Consider the following 18,564-nt stretch of genomic DNA (forward strand, 5'->3'; position numbering starts at 1 on the left):
GAACTGTAGAGCTACTGTTAGAGGAAGTATGTCTGGATTGACTTCCTGTCATTCTGGCCCCTGTTGCTCTCACTCAGTTGCAACAGACTGAGGCAACCTTTTCACCCAGTTGTCTCCCCTCACACACACATAGGGTCACGTGTTTTGCAGATGCTTGCATGGGGTAGCTTGACTATATAAATGATTCTGTATTCTTTCACTCCATCTCACCTGCGTGGGCGGAGTCAACCAGCCTCATTATAATAGGTTTTTAATAAAAGTAATACCTTGATTGATTATTGATTTAGCCTCTCCTCATTAGTTAAAGGTATAATTTCCACCACATTGATAATGTGTGCGTTTTGTATTCTGTGTGTGTCCGTGTGTTTTTATTCTCTGCGTCTCTCTCTGTACTGTGTGTTGTCTGTGTGTGTAAACGTTTCTATATCTCTATTTTGTGTGAATGTGTAAACATTTCTATATCTCTATTTTGTGTGAGTGTGTACTGTGTGTGTAGCCCCACCTTTGATCTTGTCGCCCAGCAGGCTACACTCGTGGTCTGAGTAATGGACGATGGGTGGAGGGGAGGGGGGTCTGAAACGGTCCTCCTCCATCCTCCTGCGGTGTCTCTCCTCTCTGGCATACAGGCGCTGACGACACTCCCACTCATACAAGTCGTCTCTGGCCTGGGCAAAGTCCACATGGAGCCGCCCTGTGTCCTTCTTGTCTGTACTGGAGCCCAGACGCATACGGTAGCCTGGAGGGAGAGGAAAGGGGGTTGAGGGGAGAGGGGGGGGGGGGGGGGGGAGGGGGAGAGAGAGGGGGAGAGAAGGAGGGGGGAGAGAAGGAGGGGGGAGAGAAGGAGGGGGGAGAGAGAGAGGAGGGGGGAGAGAGAGAGGAGGGGGGAGAGAGGGAGGGGGGAGAGAGAGAGAAGGGGGGAGAGAGAGAGGAGGGGGGAGAGAGGGAGGGGGGGGGGGGGGGGGGGGGGGGGGGGGGGGAGGGGGGAGAGAGAGAGGAGGGGGGAGAGAGCGTTAGAACCAATTGGTAACATCACGAGTGACATTTCACTCTGCTAAACGGGCAGGTGCAGAGCGATAAAGCGCCGTAAATACCCACAAACCACTTTCTATCAGACACCTGCATCTCTCTCTTGACATCCTCTATTTGGGTTGAAACGATCGGTCCATCCATCGCTCCCCATCCCTCTGAGGCTCTCCTCTTTTTAATCTGTTGGTTCCTGTCACAGCTGCATCCCAGCTAAAGTAGCTTTGTGGGGTTGAAGTAAACACCTTTCTGTTCTCTAAACTAATTCATAGAGAAGACTTGGAGACTAATTGGTCCTCTAGTGACACCCAAGCAAACACATCTCTCCATTCTCCTGCTCATCTTTCCTCTGTATCTCGCTCTCTCTCTCCCACTCCTCTCTGTTTCTCTTTCTCTCCCTCCTGCTTTCTGCTGTCTCACTCTTCAGTCTCTTTCACTCCTCCTCCTCTCCATCGCTGCTCATTCACTCAAATTACCCTAGGTAAAAACGGGCGCTCTCACACGAACACGGCCTGCTCTTTGCTTCAGGCTCACAGATGTGATTCAATATTTCATAGGGAGACTGGAGAGCTCTGTGCTGCTGGACAACTAGGCCGATGGACTACTAAACTAACTAGAATGGTGGTCTGTGGGACTGGTGGTGGACATAATGTATGGAACAGTTATCCATTGTTACTGAAGAGAATAGCTAAGCCAAGTCACTTGAGACGGCTACACACACGGGTCAGTCTCACAAAACTCACATTTGACCCCCCCCCCCCCCCCCCCCCCCCCCCCCAAAAAGGGTAATTTTTCACAGGATCTGTACTTATTTATTTGATCATTATTGTGTTTATTGATAAGATATTATGTATTTTTAAGGTGGGTTAATGTTAAAATAAAATTGAATGGTACATTTTAAGAAAAAAATGTTCTCCACAAAAGTTATCACAAAACTACCACCAGAAGGCCTCAATCACCACCACGAAGCCAACATTATTTACAAATAGACCTACCTAACGCAACAACGCTGTAAGAGGGGATACGGAGCATATTTCTAATTATTTACCACACATCATCGCCAGCAACAGTTGGAGAACAAAGGTACTGATTATAGAAATGACTGCAGTTGATATAGACTAGACTAATACATACACTATTTGCCTTCATCAAAACAATGGTTTTGTTGCAAATTTCAGTCTGGAACCTGCCGAGGTTTATGGTGGCTGTAACCTTTTCTAAATGGCACACTACAGCAGTTCACAAAAAAGCCTGAAATAGACGAGCCACATCTATTATTCCAAAACTGCAGCTCGTGGTTGGAACACATACTTCCCTACTTTTAATCAACCAGTCCATTTTGAATTTGTGATAAAGCTGTTGTGATTTGGCAAGGAATGTAGCTTGTCTACAGTTTTGTTTGTGTATCCCATCAGATACATTATATTTCTGTAGGCCTAATGGGAGTGGTCGGAACAACATTTTATAAGAGAAAGGGAAGAGAAACTGTAGGGAGAAGAACTGATCACTTGGCTAGGCGTATTTTTTGTTGAGAGTCGCTAATGCACATAATAAATGGAAGGAATACTAGAGTCAACATGAATTAACAGTTGTCTTTGGGACAAAATCTCACCTGCCCAGAGAGTTGCATAGTTTGCCATTGAAAAACTGTACTGATCTCTAGAGATTCAGAAACCCAATACATCAGACTTGCATAATACTAAAAGTACTGCTCTTAATGCAATTGACTAAAATATCCCTTATTTCAGTATAGTACTGTAACTACATTCATGTATTTTCAAGAGTCAAAAGTGAACTTAAGCGCAAAAACAAAGTTATTCATTTTTTTAAGCAATAAATTATCTTTAAATGTCTTTAAAGGTAATATTGGTGTACTATGATGTGGATGTAAGGTAATTTAGATGTATTTCTGGATTGAATGGGATCCTATGGGCAAATGCTTAAAAGTATTTATTTTAATTTTATTTTAATTTAACCAGGAAGGGCTCATTGAGATTTAAAATCTCTTTTTCAAGAGCGTCCTGGCCAAGATAGGCAGCACCAAGTCATTACAAAAATACAACATGAAAAACGACAAGTAATCTCGTAAAAACCATAGAATTCACAAGAGTATAACAACATCAAAAACAGCTAATTAAAAACATTGACAGTTCAGGGAATCAGTCTCAAGATCATTCATCAGTGATTTAAAAATACCAATCGGGACAAGTTCTTCCAGTTTAAAAGTATTTTGTAAGACGTTCCAAGACGATGGTGCAGAGTACATAAAAGCCCTTTTACCAAATTCAGTTCGGACATTTGGAACAGTTAGCAGGATAAAGTCCAGCGAACGAAGAGAGTACCCACCACATTTCTGAACAATAAAAATGTCAAAATAAAAAGGTAGTAAACCCAAAATGGCTTTGTAAATAAAAGTATACCAGTGACTGAGTCTACGAGTGACTAGAGAAGGCTATCCAACCCTGGTATACAAAGTGCAGTGGTGCGTAAGGGTTTTGTAGTTTAAAATAAATCTCAAAGTGCCATGGTAAAGGGTGTCAATTGATCTCAAACACTGAGTGGAAGCATTCATATATAAAATATTCCCATAGTCTAGTAAAGGCATAAATGTAGCTGATACTAGCCGCCTCCTGGCTTCAAAAGAAAAACAGGCCTTTTTCCTAAAATAAAATCCCAATTTCTGCTTACATTTTTTTGTAAGTTGTTGAATATGCAATTTAAAAGAGAGGCCGTCATCAATTAAAATTCCAATATATTTATTTACATTAAGTTACAACCTCAATATCCTTGCCCTGACAGGTAGTAGGTCAGAGGTCTATTTCTTGCTTTAGAAAACACCATTAGTTTAGTTTTGTCAGTATTGAGGATAAGCTTCAATTGACACAATGTGTGTTGAACAGTATAAAAAGCAGTTTGCAAGTTCTGGAAAGCTTTTGTAAGAGACGAGGCACAACAGTAAATAACAGTATCATCAGCATAAAAATGAAGTTGCGCATTTTGGACATTTTTGTCTAAATAATTTATATAAATAGTGAATAAGAGAGGACCAAGTACAGAGCATTGGGGCACACCATTAAAGACAATTTAACAGACATAAGCCCATCAAATTGAGTACACAGTTATATCAGACAGATAGTTAGAAAACCATGCAACTGCATGCTCTGAAAGACCTACACTTGACAATCTCTGCCTTAGTATAGCATGATCAACTGTATCAAAAGCCTTAGAGAGATCAATAAAAAGTGAGACACAGTGCTGTTTTTATCAAGGGCTTCAGTGATATAATTTAAAACCATCATGGTTTGTGCTATGCTTCTTCCTGAAGCCCGATTGGTACATTGATAAAATAGAGTTAGTAAATAGAAACTATTTTAGCTGTTCACTCACAAGGGTTTCAAGTATTTTCACCAGGGGTGACAGCTTTGAGATTGGCCTATAATTATTTAAAAGTGTTGGATCTCCCCCTTTTAAAAGTGGTAGGACAAATGCTGATTTCCAGATTTTCATGACATTCCAGGGTTAGATTGAACAGATATATAAGTGGTTCAGCTATGAAATCAGCTGCCAGATTTAAAAAGCAGGGATCCAAAAGATCAGGACCTGCAGGCTTTCTCTGATCTAAGGATTTCAGGGCTTTATGTACCACCTGCACTGAGAATGGCAAAGAGCTAAAAGTTTGACCAGCTCTCACTGGTTCATCCACACAGGGTTGTACAGAGACAGAGGACACCGAATCAGACAGCTTACTAGATGAGTCAAAGTGCTCATTGAAACAATTCAGCATTTCAGTTGTCATATACAGCAACAGTATCTAAATATGTGAGATAAGGACCAAAAACTGGCTTATGATATCAAACAACAGTATAAGTAAGTGCTAAAACAGGTACACATGTCAAAATGGGGCATATCCTAATTTAAGTGGCAGGGTTGCTTTTTGCTCAAATTGCAGATTGTGGCTTAAAGTAAGTTAAATGGGGTTTAAACACCCCATATTTCTTGACAAACCCTGTCAAATAATACGTTCAAATCAGGAAGACTGGTCTGAATGGTTGTTTAACTTCATTAAGCAGCATAACATAATTCTCTCTGGTTCCTATTATACAGGCGTAGTGGGAATGAAAACAAACATATCATCAGTATAGCGTCTCGTTCTTCTCCACATTCTTATTTGCCATGTGTGGAACGTCATTCACCTATTTACCTTGTAGCCTATAAGCGCGGCACAAGAACGCACATTCCTCACGCTTGCTGTTTAACCTACGGGCTAACTCATACAATTATGACTTTCCTGTCAACAAATGGATTTAAACCTTGGGATCTATTTACATGTCAATTTACCCATGTTATCTCACTTGCCATACCCTAAACTATTTAATACAATTCCACACTGCATCTGTCTATGTTGTTCATTCAGTTAAGCCTGTACTCAATTGAACTGTTTTACAAATCATCTATACAAACCAGTAAAAGCAGTGGTCCTAGTAAATAATTGAAGTTACCAGCACAGAACACCCATTGTCTATACATTAGAATTAGCATTACCGATATTAAGGTTCCCATTTTGGTAATGAGAAGCCCTTAGCTAAATCTGCAAACAAAAGGAGTCAGTAAACAATTGGCCACATCACTAAAGCCCATTCATGCCCCCATGTTGGCAAGGTAATAGTTCTAACTTTGTCCCAATTATAATTTTTTTGCCATAATGTGAGAAAGTCAAGTGGGGTAAAGGGAGTGTTTGAGAATAAGAACCTCATTCTGAAGGCATAAAAGCAAATGAATGAACTTGTGCTCATCTAAGGACAACTCCTCTAGATCAGGCTTTCCCAAACTCCATCCTGCCCCCTGGGGGCAGACAGAATGCAGACAGTTTTACTTACACGATGCATTCTGTCGAAAAACTGATTGGAGTTTTTACGGTAATGAGACATGTACCCAGACACTTTTTACGTAATAAATCATTATGATTTATGGACAAACTACAGCAACATATTTTGTGTTTTATATTTTTCTAAAGTACAATGACCTGAGAATTAAATCCGGACACATTTCATTAATGAAGATTTGGTGTGACTACTTACAAAGTTAAAACTGGTTTTATGAGAAACAGTCACTACAAGCACACACATATGCACCACACAGACACGCACACACACAATAAATAATGCATAGGATATTATTGTAGAGGCCAGTGTTAAATGTACTTTGTCGGGCTGTGATATATGTATCTAGTTTGCATATAGAGAGAGATTTAAGATGGCATGTGTCTGGAGCTTTGATGGAAAAGGAGATAAAAAAAAAGACCCTGGTGCAACATGACTAGTGGGACTGGTACTGGAGATTAAGACTAGAGATTACGACGGGGGATTAGTACTGGAGATTACCACTGGACTACCACTGGAGATTACAACTGGACTACCTCTAGGGGGTTAGCACTGGACTACTAACTACTGGACTACCTCTAGAGGGTTAGCACTGGACTACTAACTACTGGAGGTTAGCACTGGACTACCTCAAGGGGGTTAGCACTGGACTACTAACTACTGGAGGTTAGCACTGGACTACTAACTACTGGAGGTTAGCACTGGACTACCTCTAGGGGGTTAGCACTGGACTACCAACTACTGGAGGTTAGCACTGGACTACTAACTACTGGAGGTTAGCACTGGACTACCTTTAGGAGGTTAGCACTGGACTACCAACTACTGGAGGTTAGCACTGGACTACTAACTACTGGAGGTTAGCACTGGACTACTAACTACTGGAGGTTAGCACTGGACTACTAACTACTGGAGGTTAGCACTGGACTACCAACTACTGGAGATTAGTACTGGACTACCTCTAGGAGGTTAGCACTGGACTACTAACTACTGGAGGTTAGCACTGGATGACTAACTACTGGAGGTTAGCACTGGACTACCTCGAGGGGGTTAGCACTGGACTACCAACTACTGGAGATTAGTACTGGACTACCTCTAGGAGATTAGCACCGGACTACTAACTACTGGATGTTAGTACTGGACTACCAACTACTGGAGATTCATACTGGACTACCTCTAGGGGGTTAGCACTGGACTACCAACTACTGGAGATTAGTACTGGAGTACCTCTAGGAGGTTAGCACTGGACTACTAACTACTGGAGGTTAGCACTGGACTACTAACTACTGGAGGTTAGCACTGGACTACCAACTACTGGAGGCTAGCACTGGACTACCAACTACTGGAGATTAGTGCTGGACTACCTCTAGGGGGTTAGCACTGGACTACAAACTACTGGAGGTTAGCACTGGACAACTAACTACTGGAGTTTAGCAATGGACTACTAACTACTGGAGATTAGCACTGGACTACTAACTACTGGAGGTTAGCACTGGACTACCAACTACTGGAGATTAGTACTGGACTACCTCTAGGAGGTTAGCACTGGACTACTAACTACTGGATGTTAGTCCTGGACTACTAACTACTGGAGGTTAGCACTGGACTACCAACTACTGGAGATTCGTACTGGACTACCTCTAGGGGGTTAGTACTGGACTACCTCTAGGGGGTTAGCACCGGACTACCAACTACTGGAGATCAGTACTGGAGTACCTCTAGGAGGTTAGCACTGGACTATTAACTACTGGAGGTTAGCACTGGACTACTAACTACTCGAGATTAGTACTGGACTACCTCTAGGAGGTTAGCACTGGACTACTAACTACTGGATGTTAGCACTGGACTACTAACTACTGGGGGTTAGCACTGGACTACTAACTACTGGGGGTTAGCACTGGACTACTAACTACTGGAGATTAGCACTGGACTACTAACTACTGGAGATTAGTACTGGACTACCAACTACTGGAGATTAGTACTGGACTACCAACTACTGGAGACTAGTACTGGACTACCAACTACTGGAGACTAGTACTGGACTACCAACTACTGGAGATTAGTACTGGACTACCTCTAGGAGGTTAGCACTGGACTACTAACTACTGGAGGTTAGCACTGGACTACCTCCAGGGGGTTAGCACTGGACTACTAACTACTGGAGGTTAGCACTGGACTACCAACTACCTGAGATTAGTACTGGACTACCAACTACTGGAGATTAGTACTGGACTACCAACTACTGGAGATTAGTACTGGACTACCAACTACTGGAGATTAGTACTGGACTACCAACTACTGGAGATTAGTACTGGACTACCAACTACTGGAGACTAGTACTGGACTACCAACTACTGGAGACTAGTACTGGACTACCAACTACTGGAGACTAGTACTGGACTACCAACTACTGGAGACTAGTACTGGACTACCAACTACTGGAGACTAGTACTGGACTACCAACTACTGGAGACTAGTACTGGACTACCAACTACTGGAGACTAGTACTGGACTACGAACTACTGGAGACTAGTACTGGACTACCAACTACTGGAGACTAGTACTGGACTACCAACTACTGGAGATTATTACTGGACTACCACTGGAGATTAGTACTGGACTACTACTGGAGATTAGTACTGGACTACTACTGGAGATTAGTACTGGACTACTACTGGAGATTAGTACTGGACTACTACTGGAGATTAGTACTGGACTACCACTGGAGATTAGTACTGGACTACTACTGGAGATTAGTACTGGACTACTACTGGAGATTAGTACTGGACTACTACTGGAGATTAGTACTGGACTACTACTGGAGATTAGTACTGGACTGCTACTGGAGATTAGTACTGGACTGCTACTGGAGATTAGTACTGGACTACTACTGGAGATTAGTACTGGACTGCTACTGGAGATTAGTACTGGACTACTACTGGAGATTAATTTCCTTCATTTAGAACTATTAGGAGAGGGAGGACATTTACTGCACAACACCTCTAGTGGTCTCCTCATTGACCAACATAGTTAAGGTCTGTGACTGAAGAGGGAGGACATTTACTGCACAACACCTGTAGTGGTCTTCTCATTGACCAACATAGTTAAAATGAATCACTAACCTTTGACGATCTTCATCAGATGACACTCCCAGGACTCAATGTTACACAATACATGTATGTTTTGTTCGATCAAGTTCATATTTATATCCAAAAACCTGTTTACATTGGCGCCATGTTCAGAAATGCCTCCAAAACATCTGGAGAAATTGCAGAGCCACATCAAATAACAGAAATACTCATCATAAACTTTGATGAAAGATACATGTTTTACATAGAATTAAAGCTAAAGTTGTTCTTAATGCAACCGCTGTGTCAGTTTACGGCAAAAGCAAAATATTCAATAATCTGAAAACAGCGTTCAGCCACAAAAGCAAGCCATACAGTTACCCTCCTATTTGTGGAGTCAACAAAAGTCATAAATAGCATCATAAATCTTTGCTGATCTTCGCCAGAATGCACTCCCAGGACTCCCACTTCCACAAGAAATGTTTGTTTTGTTAGATTACATCCATATTTATGTCTAAATATTCCAAAGGCACAATGTGTGAGCGCAAAATCCTCACCAAAAGTCAAAAGAGTTCCATTACAGTTTGTAGAAACATGTCAAACGATGTTTACAATCAATCAAGGGTCTTTTTATAATAAATCTTCAATAATATTTCAACCGGACAATAGCGTATTCATAACAGAGGAAAAAGAAGGAACGGCGCGCCCGCGGGACCGCGCAGTAAACAACTGATTGGCCTCAGCCTAGTCCACTTTTTGAAACAGCTCTTATTCAACACCCTTCACAATAGAAGCCTCAAACAACTTTCTAAAGACTGTTGACATCTGCTGGAAGCCTTGGGAAGTGCAATCTGGCCCCATAGACACAACATATTGGATATATCACTTAAATTAAACTACAAACCTCAGATTTCCCACTTCCTGGTTGGATTTGTCTCAGGTTTTTGCCTGCCATATGAGTTCTGTTATACTCACAGACATCATTCAAACAGTTTTAGAAACTCCAGAGTGTTTTCTATCCAATACTACTAATAATATGGATATATTAGCATCTGGGACAGAGTAGCAGGCAGTTTACTCTGGACACCTTATTCATCCAAGCTACTCAATACTGCCCCCCTGTCACCAAGAAGTTAACTACGTTGGTCAATGAGGAGACAACAAGAAGTGTTGTGCAGTAAATGTCCTCCGTCTTCAGTCACAGACCTTTACTATATTTCAGATTTTTGTGACACCTCCCTTTGGTTGGAAAATGGCTGAATGCTTTCTGTGACTAGTTGCTGACCTAACATAACGAACGATATGTTCTGCTTTTGCCGAACAGCCTTTTTGAAATCGGACACTGTGGTTGGATTAACGAGAAGTGTATCTTTAAAATGGTGTAAAATACTTGTATGGTTGAGGAATAATGAGATTTCTGTTGTTTTTAATTGGGCGCCGTGCAATTTCACTGGCTGTTAGCGAGGTGGGACGCTAGCGTCCTGAATGATCCCAGAGAGGTTAAGTCTCTGCCTGAAGAGGGAGGACATTTATTGCACAACACCTCTCGTTGTCTCCTCATTGACCAACATAGTTAAGGTCTCTGACTGAAGAGGTAAGACATTTATTCCACAATACAGCTTGAAGTTTAATAGAAAACGTAGGAAATGTACCAGACAGGAAGAGGGCTCTGTCCACAGTGAACTCTTCGGCAAATCGGATATGGCAGAAGTTCTTCTTGCTCTTTCGGATTGCGATGATCTCCCCCAACTGGCCAAATACCTCCACAATGAGCGCCTCAGTGGCGTTCTCTGGCAGACCACCCACAAACACAGTCTTACAGCCGGGAGGGCGCTCCCTCATGGCCGGAAAGGGAAGGTCTGTAGATGAGAAGAGAGAAGCATCAATACAGAAAACTACCCGTAAACTTGGACACTATGAATGATAAAGTATTAATTTGACCTGAGTTTAAAGGCGTTAGTTAGCGTTTTTTTCTAACAATGTCCAGAATCTCCTGGCAAGCATCTCCTAGTTAACATCACCATGCTTTTGAATGCACTGCCAACTGATAATCTGTTTGCACTAGCACTTCTAAAAACTAGCCAGATTATTATAAGCGTTGCTAACTAATCAGTTGTTTTATTTAATGATAATTACAAAATAAGCAAAATCCCAAAAAGTGACCCAACCAAGTCACACTGCTTCTTGACACAATGACCGCACCAACACCTGGCGACCGTGCCAGCGGCCGGCCCACCACAGGAGTCGCAAGAGCAAGACCTCAGTGCACACGCCTGTCATTTCAATAGATTAATAGAAGATGCATATCATTCTAGTGGGAGAAGGCTCTGACTTTCTGACTAGCGAATTGAAAAGTAGCCTAGTTAATTTAAGTGGAAAAAGGATCCGGCTGAAAATAACTAATCGGCTGTATAGACAAGAGCCGGCGCTAGTGGTAAAGACTGCATTTATTTGGCCATTTATTTTGTATAACAGACATGCTTTTGTTATTGGTTATGTCATCTCCAAACCAGACACGGTTGATCTGAGCCTTGCTGAAGAAAAACCACATTAGTATCAGACTTTCGGCTGTCACAGATGTACCTCTCCCGACTTTAGTCTATAGTTGGAAGCTGTAGTCTTACCACTCAAACGCATCCAATATCTGCAGTGCTGCTCGTGGCAACGTCGTCTCACTGAGTCTACCTTAAAATTATAAAGTCAACCAAAATGTGACCCACCAGAACCTTGAAAACTTAAGGCTTAAAAAAGCTTAACACACTCATTCAACCCCACAAAAAACAACTATTGATGGTTATTATTTTTGTTAGTTTTGGAGTCAAAGACAATCGTTTCAGTATAGTTTTTGTTTTTCAAACAGGTTTGTTAATTATTTTTATTTCAGTTTACTAAATAGTTCATGATTAGTTTTCATAACAGTTTACTATAATAACCTTGGTTCACATGCCACCTACAAACTGGGTCCCATAAATCAATCAGAACCGCATTAAAGAAGTTAAATACTCAGTCTGAATTTACAACACAATATAAAACTAGTGTTTCTACAGTGAAAAAAATAATGTGAAATTGATTTATGCATTTTGAAGTACTGTCATCATAATGCAATGTGCAGGCTGTAATTTATGTTATACAATATTCATCTGATTAATTCAGGGGCCTCATGCTGGGAAAATCTATTAAAGTATTATTTGAAAAATTACATTTGGAAATATCTCCCATGACCAACGAGTAGCAATAATGACGAAAACATACAGCAATACGCTTGGATAACTTTTCTATTGATATCTAATGTTAATGTGAAAACTATTGTGGGATAAACACAAATGCATCCTCTTAGCCAAAAGCTGGTTGATTCTCTCATGTGAATGGTTCATTGCTTGAGAGACCTGATTAATTGAACACAGATGAGAGTTTACTGAACCATACATGGGGCTCGACTGCTCTGGACAGAACTAATCACCAGGGCCTGTATTCATAACCCATCCCAGAGTAGGAGTGCTGATCTAGGATCAGTTTGCCCTTTTAGATATGGACAGGGGGAGACCTGATCCTAGATCTGCATTCCTACCCTGAGATGCCTCTGCCCTCCTAGGGATCTATGGCAGAGCCTTGTGGTGCAAGAGCAAGGCCTCTTATGTTAAAATGTCAGTGATATGAAGTTTGTTTCAAAGCTCAGCTCTTCCAGAGGACCAGACCTGTGCCACTGTTGTTCAGCTAAAGTCCTTCGACATTTAGCCGATGGCTGTATGATCTGAAAGTCTGCTTTTAAAACCCAATGTGCATGTATTTCCTAGGTTCAGTGGGGGTGGTCTCTATACTACAGAAAGAGTATGAACGGTGGGAGTGACACTGGAGAACGCAAAATGTGGTGGCTACTTGTCAACAAGGAGATAGTGCCGATCAGAATCTTCAGCACCTTGGATAGAGGCAACATTGGTATCCTGGGAGCTGATGTTCAGCACCACAGGACAACAGACAAACAGTAACTTAATGACAATAGAGCTCTCCATTCTTTCCTCGAAATCTCCGCGAAACAAGACAATAACGGCCATCCTGTACAGCCCACTCTGCTTGCTGGGACAAACACACACCTATACTTATGTTAAGATCCATCATCAGTGTTTTCCACTTGCGCCGGCTGTTGTCTATACAGCCAATTAGACTCATTTTCAGCCTTAAATTAAACTAGACAACCTTTCAATTTGCTAGTCAGAAAAAGTCTGCTAGTGCACTCTGCGCCTAGAATGAACAATATGCATCTTCTAGCGATCTATTGATAGGACAGGCACCTGTCAGTCACAAAGTGAGCGATGACAGGGAAAGACTGCTGGTTTGACAGTCTGCTATCTGTCCCGCCTCTCGGTACCTGTGTGTGTGTGCGCTGTGTGCATTGTGGTTGCACGTCCCATATAACGTGGAGTCAAAATCCACTTAGCCTATTGTTTTCTAGAACATTCATTTACTTTCTTTCGTGTGCAGGATCCGATAATAATGATGGCCCGCCGGCCCAGGATCAGTAAAAAGATGTCAGTCGGGCCAGTGGATCTTGTCAGTCAATGGCCCGACAGTACATTTTCAGCGCATCTTCGCATTCCAGTTCAATATTTACCTGCTCTGTCGCCAACCATTGAAGACCACAAGCGTAAATGCCATGCTATTTGTATTTGGGCAATATGATTGGCCGTTCATTCAAGCACCACCACGCTTCCACAAGTTACAACTTCCGGAGCAGTACATAGTTGATGACTTCACACAGCATACACCAGCTGCCCAGAGCAAAAAGAAGCACCCATCAATCTACTCGCTGAGCTTATTTATTTTAGAGAAAGTCATTTACAATATTAAACCTTCAATAGTGAACATACTAGCAATATGCTGGCTACTGTTGAGCTACAAAAAGACAGCTAGCATTGGTCTTGGCTAGCCTACTGTTGCCAGTCAATATCTCTTTTGGAACGTTTGTTTGGAGCGACGCAGGAGAAAAAAGAAAAGCAGGAGAGGGAAAATAAGGAAAGAGGGGGCTAGATAGACGTGAATTGAACGGCTCAAAGCGAGAGAAAGACAGAGTCGAGCGAGAGAAAAGGGGAGTGAAAGAGTAGAGTGAGAGAAAGAGAGAGAGCCACTGCAGGTGTAATTCAGATCAAGGTCAGTGTGAGGGGCAGTATGATGTCAGGGTAGCCTTGAGGTCCTGCTCCCTGTGATGGCCACCATATGCAGCCTGTTGACCTGTTGCCCTGGGGATGACAGGGCCCCTGACTCACCAGGCTCCTCTAACCCTCACACGCCCCTGGACCACACACAAACATACAGGTGAAGGGCAGAAAAATGACATGGCTTGGATCTCTATGAAAATAAGAGAAAACAGACCCTTCAGCTCTGACCTTTATTTTATTCTCTCTATATTCCTTTCTTTCTTTTATTTTCCTAGTAGATGTCATCTATTTTCTCTCCTCATCACCTATATCACTGCCCAATAGGCATATTTTCTAATCTACCTCGAATACTCTGTTTCATTGTCTTCAGGTTGAGGTCTAAAAGACCCCCTCCTCTTCCTCATGGCCCCCCACTAGTCCTCTAAACATCATCCTCATGGTGCTGTGACCGCCGCAGTGGAGTTTACTATTCTCAACAGTCACAATGATTCACTAACTAATGGCTGAGCAGATGTCTTTCTATTTGGCAAACAAAGGGACAGAGGCTCATCACGGAGCCCTGTGATAACTTTAATCTGGAGAATAAATAGGCTTCTTCTGAATTAGGGCTTTAAAGATATCCCTCCTTGAAGAGACTGCCTTTCATGAGGAACATAAAAGTGATAGCGAGAAAATGAATAGAAAGACAGGGAGCGGACAGAGGGGAGCAAGAGAAAGAGAGGGGGAAGACAGGGAGCAGACGCAGAGGAGACAGAAAGAGGAGGAACTCAGGGAGTGGACAGAGGGGAGCGAGAGAAAGAGAGGGGGAAAACAGGGAGCAGACTCAGATGAGACAGAAAGAGGAACTCAGGGAGCGGACAGAGGGGAGCGAGAGAAAGAGGGGGAAGACAGGGAGCAGACTCAGATGAGACAGAAAGAGGAGGAACTCAGGGAGCGGACAGAGAGGAGACAGAAATAGAGGGGAAGACCATAGGTGAGAAGAGGAGGGAGAGCGGGAAAGACGGTAGAAGAGGAGGAGAGAAAAAACCAGGGGGAGAGGGAAGACCATAATAGGCAAGAGGGAGAGAGAGACAGGAAGAATATTCACATTGAAAACACACACACAACATGAAAGCCTTGTGTTCTTAAGGAAGGAGAGGGGGTGTGACTCCAGACTGTATTTTCTGAAGGAGCCTGAATTCCCAACAACTAACGAGAGAAAAATTGCTTTTGTTTTAGTTTAGGGTGAAATTGATCCCTTCCAAATCTGACAAGTGAGCTTTCTTTGAAAAAGTCACCAGACAAAGTTCTCTCTCAGAGATATTAAAGGAGAGCTCCCACTGGGTGTTCTTCACAGACACAAACACGCATGTACGCACACAATCAGAATTGTTATGTAGAGACCGAGAAGCACAGTTCTGGTGACTTTTTAAAAGGACATTCTACTTCAAAATGTATGAAAATTATATTTGGCTGACACCATCTAAAATATAATTTAAATTTCCAGAAATGAGCCCAATAACATAGTCAAAATGATTTCTTAAAATGATTTTAACAGATTGGACCATGCATATAGCCTATGCATGGTCTATATTATCAGGTATGCTATTAGCAATAAGCATTATCACCTGTATATATACACTGAACAAAAATAGAAACAAGTGTTGGTCACGAGTTGAAATAAAAGATACAAGATATTTTCCATACGCACAAAAAGGGGGCTGAGGAGTATTTCAGTCTGTATTAAAGCCCGTGGCTCCCAGGCCCACCCATGGCTGCGCCCCCGCCCAGTCATGTGAATTCCATAGATTATGGCCTAATGAATGTATTTCTACAGACATCCACTGCCTGTACTTCTCACAGAAACCCCTTCATGCAACCATTTCCACTCACAACACTTTTCCTGGTAGCCACTACTTATGCTCAACTAAAAATGTAATATCTAATCACAATTGTTTAAGTCACTATCCAAAATATTTTGAGGTAGGGTGGTGAATTACCCCAAGCTATTGGGGTGAAAATTGACCTGTGTTACATTCAGCCCCAATCTCCCCTAAGCACTCTTTGCAAATTGCAGAGCAGTAACATGCTTAACCATGCAGTTGCTAAAAACACTGGGTTTAAAATGGTGCAGTTCACACATATTAAAGGAGTTGATAAATCAATAAAAAGGAATGAAAAATATACAAACTCATACTACTCAACGATGCACCAAAAAAAGAGCCTATTAGTTTCCTCAAAAGCAAACAAAGAAAAGCTCCATAATCATACAAATAAAATACACTACACACATCATCAGTTCAACAGTGTTGAATAATACTGTTCATCTTTAAAAAGGCTTCTTTAACAAATGCCCTTAAAACTGCTGCTATTAAAATGTGCATTATGAATGGTTGTGCATTGACTGCATGTCAGAATGCATGTTTCCCTCCCTATGACACTCGCAACTTGAATGCACCTTGAGAGGAATATTTCTCTCACATAGAACACATAACAAGCTAACTAGGTAAACAGATAAACTATTCTACTATGGAGTTGTCTTTTGGAGTTGTGGAGTTGTTTTTTCTATTCGTTGCTCGTTTTGTTTGCCGTGGAAAAGTAAACGTGGATTGTTCTAGCATCTTCACAGTGCGCCTCTGCAGAAATATTTTTTCATGTTCCATATTTTTTTGTGTGGCGGCAATGATTTTGCACCTCTAACTTTATCAATTTTTGTTGTGTTACAGCCTGAATTCAAAATGTTTTTTGTCAGACAATACCCCATTATGTCAAAGTGTAATTAAGTTTTTCAAAATGTTTGAAATTAATAAAAAATGAAATGTCTTGAGTGAATAAGTATTCAACCCCTTTGTTATGACAAGTCTAAATAGATTGTAGAGGAACATTTTGCATGGACTCACTGTGAATGACTACCTCATCTCTGTACCCCACACACTATCTGTAAGGTCCCTCAGTCAAGCAGTGAATTTCAACCACAGATTCAACCACAAAGACCAGGGAGGTTTTCCAATCCCTCGCAAAGAAGGGCACCTATTGGTAGATGGGTAAAAATAAGAAAAGCAGACATTGAATATCTCTTTGAGCATGGTGACACTTAATTACACTTTGGATGGTGTATCAATACACCCAGTAACTACAAAGATAAAGGCGTCCTTCCTAACTCAGTTGCTGGAGAGGAAGGAAACTGCTCAGGACCAACATTGTAGTTACTCCACAAAACTAACCTAATTGACAGAGTGAAAAGGAGGAAGCTAGTGAAGAATCAAAATATTCCAAAACATACATACTGTTTGCAACAAGGCACTAAAGTAATACTGCAAAAAAATGTGTCGCAGCAATTAACGTTTTGTCTTGAATACAAAGTGTTATGTTTGGGGAAAATCCAATACAAAACATAACTGAATACCACTCAATTGTCAATCATAGTGGTGGCTGCATGATGTTATGGGTATGCTTGTAATCATTAAGGACGGGTGAGTTTTTCAGGATAATAAAGAAACAAAATGGAGCTAAGTACAGGCAAAATCCTAGAGGAAAACCTGGTTCAGTCTGCTTTCCAACAGCCACTGGGAGATTAACTCACCTTTCAGCAGGACAATAACCTAAAACACAAGCCCAAATCTACACTGGAGTTGCTTTCCAAGATGACAATGAATGTTCGTGAGGCATTAGGGTTAGCAGTGTGGTTAGGTTTAAAATCAGATTTCATGACGGTACTCAGAAAGAATAAGAACACGGCATAAGCCATGGCAAAATCAGCAGAATTGCAGGAAATTAGCTTTAAAACTGCAATTCTTTCTCTCAGCCCCATGACAAAATGTGTAGAATTTCAGGAAACTAACTTAAGTGTTCTATCTGCACTATGGCAAAACATGTAGAATTGCAGGAGATTAGCTTAAAAACAGCAACATTTTGTCTCTGCGGTATCTGACTTTGCCACCGCTGCTGAAACAAATCCTAGGTGAAACCATGAGGGAGTAGGAGGTCTTTCAGTGGACTATGAGGGTATATAGTTTCTCACACAAGAACCAGTGTGTATGTCTGCATGTTGTGTGTGTCTACATGGTGTCTGTATCTACAAGGTGTGTACCCATAACACCTACTGCTAGGCTGGAGAGTTTATAAGCTGTCAGAATAGTAATGTGGAGACGATAAGGCCCTGCAGAACTTCCCTGGGCCAGATCAGTTACACAGAGACCTTGACACCTTTTCATTCCCTTGCATTTTAGACCAGACCACTGGAGTCAATATTGGCATTTACAACGCAGGAGGAGAGAAGGCTTATGGCTGCATAAATGAACTGTGAGGAGAGAGATGGTGGTCTCAGTCATAGTCAGTATTCAGGTAATAGAGAAGGTAGACGCTAAGAATGTAATGTAGTAAAAATATGACTTATTTATTAAAGGGGAAGTTCAGTATTTTACAACTTAAAGGGATACTTTGGAATTTCAGCAATGAGGCCCT

The 18,564-nt window shown here is 41.7% G+C and overlaps 1 protein-coding gene across 5 annotated transcripts in view; it reads right to left on the reverse strand.

The window, feature by feature from the left end:
- LOC110488996 (ecto-NOX disulfide-thiol exchanger 2) overlaps nucleotides 1-18,564 on the reverse strand; it is a 309,872-nt gene that overhangs the window by 49,691 nt on the left and 241,617 nt on the right. For all 5 annotated transcript variants that reach the window (XM_036943153.1, XM_036943154.1, XM_036943151.1 and 2 more), the window contains 2 exons: nucleotides 10,621-10,827; nucleotides 503-736 (listed from right to left, as the gene is read on the reverse strand). In XM_036943153.1, the coding sequence (XP_036799048.1) occupies nucleotides 503-736; nucleotides 10,621-10,827 (441 nt within the window). The remainder of the gene's footprint in view (nucleotides 1-502; nucleotides 737-10,620; nucleotides 10,828-18,564) is intronic.

Source organism: Oncorhynchus mykiss, chromosome 14 (assembly GCF_013265735.2).
Source record: "Oncorhynchus mykiss isolate Arlee chromosome 14, USDA_OmykA_1.1, whole genome shotgun sequence".
Lineage (NCBI taxonomy): Eukaryota > Metazoa > Chordata > Actinopteri > Salmoniformes > Salmonidae > Oncorhynchus > Oncorhynchus mykiss.